Consider the following 6000-nt stretch of genomic DNA (forward strand, 5'->3'; position numbering starts at 1 on the left):
ACAGGTGGTTTAAGGGGACCCCCAGGCATGATATTTAAAGGATTTTTTCATTTGTATTGTTTCACTTTAGGTGATGTTAAAATCACTACCCCTTTAAAAATTTTATTTTTTAAAAGTGTTTTTTTCCCCACTGATTCATGTAAATTGTCGGGATCCGCTTCAGCTGCGGCGTCTCAGTATACCACGAGCAGCAGCTAGCAGTATACTGCGGCGTCTCAGTATACCGCGAGCTACAGCTTGCGGTATACTGAACCTAGGGTGACGGGAAGACGCTAGTTTGTGTCCTCCCGTTACCCTAAGGAGAACTATGGGGAAAAGCCTTAACCCCATAGTTCTCCTTTAAGGAAAAGGACAATTTTCTCTGACAGCATACACTAGCAGCGTATATTTTACAATGAGCTTGGCTTACATGAATCAGCAGCACCTCAGTCGGATTCATTTCAGTTTTTAAAGAGTTTTTTTACAGGTATTTTTTAGCAGCAACACATGCTTTTTCCTTTCCTTTTTTTATAAAGCAGTAATATGTCTGCTTTGACTAGCAGATAGAAATTGGCCAGTAGTTTAGTGAGCTTGTTCCTGTTCTGGATGATGCAAAACTGTGCTGCTGCTGGCCAATTTATATCAAACTTTCATTAGGAATTAAGAGACTGCAAATGATACAGCAGTATAAAATTAGCCAGCAGCAGTACATTTTAATAAGAAAGAATAGGCCAAAGTGTACTAGAGACTAGGCATGGGCTCGAAACATAGGCAGTTTGTGTGTTCACCGAACACATGAACTGTCAGGGCATTCAGTGGCTTGTTTGCCCATTGAGCTCCCCGCAAGGCACTGCGCCTTGTGAAACCCTGATTGGCTAAAGCCTTGCACCTGACCAAAGGTCAGGTGCAAGACTTTGCCCAGTCAGGGCCCAGTACTCTGTAAGAGCCATGATTGGGCAAAGTCATGATGACTTTGCTTAATCATTGCTCATCTGTCAGATGTCGTACTACTGTAAACAGTTGGGCGGAGCTAGCTGTCACCGCTAGCTCTGCCCAATTGTTTATATATTGCCGGCATCTGTCAAAATGCCATTCTGCGGCAGGCAACCCTGGAAAAGCACCCTGCAAGTGCCGAGTGTATGTTGCCCGGTATCGCAGGGAGGGGGTCTGCCTGCTCGTCCCCCCGCCTTTTCCTGCCCTGCCGGGCCTGTGCTCGGTTCAAGGGTCTGTTAGGGAATTTTAGGGGGACCCATTTTTGGGGGTGGAGTTCTTCCTTAAAATTCCTACAAGACCTTAAGGGCCTGGTATGACTTTGAGGGGGAACCCCACACACTTTTTTTTGTTTTGTTACATGGGGTCACTCCTAAAATTCCTACCAGACCTAAAGGGTCTGGTATTGTTTGGAAGGGGAAAAAAAAGGGTCATTTTTTTCTTTACAAATGTCATTTTTGCTGCAGCAGGTTCTATACATTGTAAAGATGTACCACATTACAGGTGGTTTAAGGGGACCCCCAGGCATGATATTTAAAGGATTTTTTCATTTGTATTGTTTCACTTTAGGTGATGTTAAAATCACTACCCCTTTAAAAATTTTATTTTTTAAAAGTGTTTTTTTCCCCACTGATTCATGTTCCCCAGGGCAGTACCTGAATCACCATACCCCTTTATGGCCCGTACATTACATATAAGGCTTCAAAATGGGGTAAATTGATTGTCAAAGTTCTACCCCATAGACTTGTATTGAGTTCGAGTTCGAACTTGAACTTTTTCCATGTTCGAAAGTTCGAATTGGAAAAGAACAAGGGGGTGTTTGGTCCATCACTACTAGAGACAGTGGTGTTGATTAACTAAAGGCAGATAGGCTGTTCACTTTGCAAGGGAATTTTATACTTTGCAAGGATGTTTTCCCTTAGCTTAGTGAATGACTTCCACCATTCAATCACATGGGCCACATTAACTCAGCTAAGGGAAAATTTAATTTTCAACATTCAATAAAAAGTAATATGCCTCCTAAAAATTAAAACTCCCAAATAATACCCTCTGAAAAAGCCCACTTTTTAAAGGGAAGCCTTGCTGCAAAAAAGCCAATTAACCTAAAAAAAAAAGGATCAACATACATCAAAACCCATTACACCCCCAAAATAAATTAAAATACCCCTAAAATACCCACCCCTGAAACAAAAGCCTGTTTTTTTAAAAAAAGGGAAGCTAAAAAATAGTTTAATATGGATGAGACAGCAGCTAAAAGTGACCTTAAATTAAGCATAAAATAATATTAAATAATATTATACATAATGGGCAGCAAAGCTGTAGATTGCCTTAAGAGCTAGCAGTCAGAATTAAAGTACAGTTTTCTAACTGACCCTGTTCTCTCATGATCCAGTTTGTCAGCTTCCCCTATCCTTTTGCAAGCTTCAATACACTGTTGCTACTGCTGATCTGAATTCAGAGGCTATACAGTTTAATATGGTTAAAACAAGATTTTGGGTCAACCTGCACAGAGATTTTCTGGGAAATAGCTCCAAATATCCAATCAGCAGAATTCTCCTTGAACTCATGGTAACCCAAACTCAAACCTCATCTTTATTAGGCAGGCGAATTACTGTATATTATACTAAGCAAAATAGGCACCAATTATGGAAACCTCTATAGCCACATACAAAAAAGTGAGCAATCTTTTAAGATATTTGAACTTACATTTAATATTAAACATGGCATCAATGGTGATGATTTAGTTAAATAAAATGAATTTGCATAATGGCATGCCCTCACATTTTAATCATATAGCATACAGTAATTTCTTTGCAAACCATTTTGTAAATGAATATCAGTCAAAATACTCTACAAAACTATAATTTTCTTAAAATGTCAAATATGTCAAATTTTTCTTGGCAACAGACCTCAGTTTGTAGACTAGATTTCCTAAAAATGCATACAACCCTGCTTCTGTAATTGGCTCATTGTTTACCCAGAAGCTAACACAGAACTTAAAGTCAACTTATTAGTATCGCAAGCACTATCCTAATTAAAGCTGAACTCTGGGGATAACCTCTCTGCCCACCCTCTGCTCCCCACCCTGAAATAAATACAAAATAATAGTACTTGATCCGAGCATAGGCATGGCAGGGTGGGAAAGGGGTAGGTGAGCAAGTGCCTCCTTTCCCTCCCATACCAGGCTACATGCCCTCGGCACTGGTAGGGTGCTTTTCCAGGGTCTCCCCTGGAAAGGCACAATGTCCCCATGACGATGGGGACAAGGGTCTCTTCCCCACAAACCATGGGCCATTGATTGGGAGGGTGCGGGCAGGACGCTTATTCACATCAGGGTACCCCTTTAATAAAGGGGCACCCAAATCCTAGCACTGGCCCTGATCATGATGTCCAGAGTTGTCCAAGACGATGACTCAACAAAATAAAAAATATAATAAAATAGAAATATTTCGAGTCATGCTCATGCTCGACTCGAACATCGAGCCCATCTCTACTCTGTAATAACTTGCATTCTTTTAATTTAGAAAATGTTTATAATTGCATATTTTTATTTAATAACTATGGGAATCTTTCTTTTCAGGTCTAAGTCACGGTCAGAATGTTTTACTAAAATTACAGATTACGAAGAGCATCTGGTATTTTAATAAGAGCAGAATAGGGTAGATTGAGATCACGGTGGATTAAATATAATTTATCAGTTGTTGTAATGTTTAAAATTATATTCTGTTAGCATTTTATTCATATTTTCTCAACCTAGTACAGTATATGAAAATATTATTGAAGCTCTAAACCTCCAATTTGTTGCTCGGAAGGTTGTTGGTGGTAGGAGTTTGGATTTTGAAGAGGATGGGGACTCTCTATCTTACAAGTAAGATTAGATGTCACCCTAGAAATCCTGAAATCGTGCTAAAGTTTCTCCTAAAGTAAATGCACTAATTACACTAAACAGTGTCAGCTGGTGTGCTATAAAGAAAGAAATGTATAAATTGTGTGCACTGTGTTACTGCTCATAAACATGCATAAACTTCCAAACAATCTGTAAATTTTCATAAACATACATTTTCAAACATATTAATAATATTCAATATGACAATATTCAATAATAGTCCATTGTAAATCTGTATAAAGTGCTTTTGTGCAAAATCCACAGTGTGGCAATGATCCTCTGAAATAAAGTGCTCCCGACTCCCAATGTGTTAAATAACTGAGAGCACACTCACCAGAGATCCATGACCATATATCTCAATGGTAAAGAAACTTAATTGTGGTGAGTGTCTTTCAAAATGCACTTTATAGGGATTTACTAAGGACTACTATTAAATGTTGTCATATTGAATATTATTAATATGTTTGAAAATTTATGTTTATGAAAATTTACAATTTTTTGGGAAGTTTATGCATGTTTACAATAGCAGGAAAACCATTAGCAGCTTTACCAGCTTTTGCAACCACTGCCAGTTTTTGCTCACTACTTTATACTATGCACTGCACTCCAATTAGAGTAAAAACTGCCTGAGTGCCTCTTCCACTGAACCATTTATAAATATATATATATATATATATATATATATACACAACATATTTCCAAGGCAATAATTTTCAATGATTAATTAAACAAATGTTCATAACGACATCTTGGCAGTTCTATAAGTGTCTCTGTGGTTGGAAACCCATGCTTGAAAGATTAGGTGGTTAAGACAGGCTAATATCATTCCATAAGTTTTAAGAGCACCTTATATAAACTGTACTGGGCATTGCAATTATTTTTGCTCTACAAAACATTGTGTATTAGTATTCCCTGACACACATAATTTGTTATCCTCTCTTGATAGGAAAGATTTGCTGTCTACGCTTATAACTTTACTGTCTATCATTTATTTAGAGCATACATAATGCATAAAAATAATTTGTCATTCTACATCATGGTAGTGCACTGTCGTAAGCAGTTCTGCTGGTTTTCAAGTAAATGACTACTATATATTGGGAACATTAGGGATAGCCTAATATCAGATAATGAAAATACTACTAAATTATTTTTAGGTAATGGGGTCTCTTGTACTAATGTGAAGTCCTCCCCAACTTTTTGTGGGGTGACTCTAATGACCTATAAGTAATGTTGTATGAAGAATTGTTCTTTGTACATGCAGAATCCCGGTATTATAAATTTGTGTGTTTTTCATTTTAGAGATGCAGACCTCTTTTTGTTAGATACTCAGAGAGTCCCTGCCTATGAAGTTGGGTGGCTGGTGTTTGATATTACAGTGACCAGTAATCACTGGGTGATTAATCCGCAGAACAATCTAGGGTTACAACTATGTGTTGAAACATCAGATGGTAAGTTACTTTAGCTATACAACAAAAGGTTAATTGTGTCCTTTATAACTGTGTTTAATAAAAAATGTTTTAACAGTGCATAAGATATTTTTTTATGATTAAACTTGGGCAATAAGCCAAGCATGCAAAGAATACAATATATGTGTATATGTATACGATTTCTTCAGCGAAATGTGCATGTCAAAACTATCAAAAGGGTCAAAGGTATAGGTAGTCAAGGTTATATACAAATTTTCCTGTAAAGTGAAACTTAGCCATGCCCCCTTCAACCTCTCAAATGCCTTGGCTGGTCCTTTAATGTGACAGGTGTATGGCCAAAAGAAATGCTTGAGAGAGGAGAGCTACATCTAACATATATAAGCTTAATGCTTCCAGTGTCACTGGAATTGTATGCAGGAGTGAGACAGAAGTGGGGTACTTTTTACACCTTGACTGGTGACGGCAGTATGATTATGAATTCTTTGACTCCCGCAGCAAAACCAGAATTTTGAAGAGTGGGGATTTGACAGGGGATGCGTTAAATATTTGTGGATTATTTTAGAAGGATGACCCTTCCCACTAGTATGGCAGATTAATAAAAAATCTTGCTAAGTACTGTTTGCATGTAAATGTTCAAAGAACATAACCCATATTCGTAAAAACGAACACTCTTTCTATAGAAACAATATTTTCCATTGCAGTCAGCATGACTTGGAC

At 37.7% G+C, this 6000-nt stretch overlaps 1 protein-coding gene across 3 annotated transcripts in view; it reads left to right on the forward strand.

The window, feature by feature from the left end:
• The window catches only part of BMP5 (bone morphogenetic protein 5), a 95633-nt gene that overhangs the window by 66639 nt on the left and 22994 nt on the right, over positions 1-6000 (forward strand). For all 3 annotated transcript variants that reach the window (XM_018560548.1, XM_018560550.1, XM_018560549.1), the window contains one exon: positions 5156-5304. In XM_018560548.1, coding sequence (XP_018416050.1) covers positions 5156-5304 — 149 coding nt within the window. The remainder of the gene's footprint in view (positions 1-5155; positions 5305-6000) is intronic.

This window comes from Nanorana parkeri, unplaced genomic scaffold (assembly GCF_000935625.1).
Source record: "Nanorana parkeri isolate BGI_ZX_2015 unplaced genomic scaffold, ASM93562v1 scaffold464, whole genome shotgun sequence".
Taxonomy (NCBI): domain Eukaryota; kingdom Metazoa; phylum Chordata; class Amphibia; order Anura; family Dicroglossidae; genus Nanorana; species Nanorana parkeri.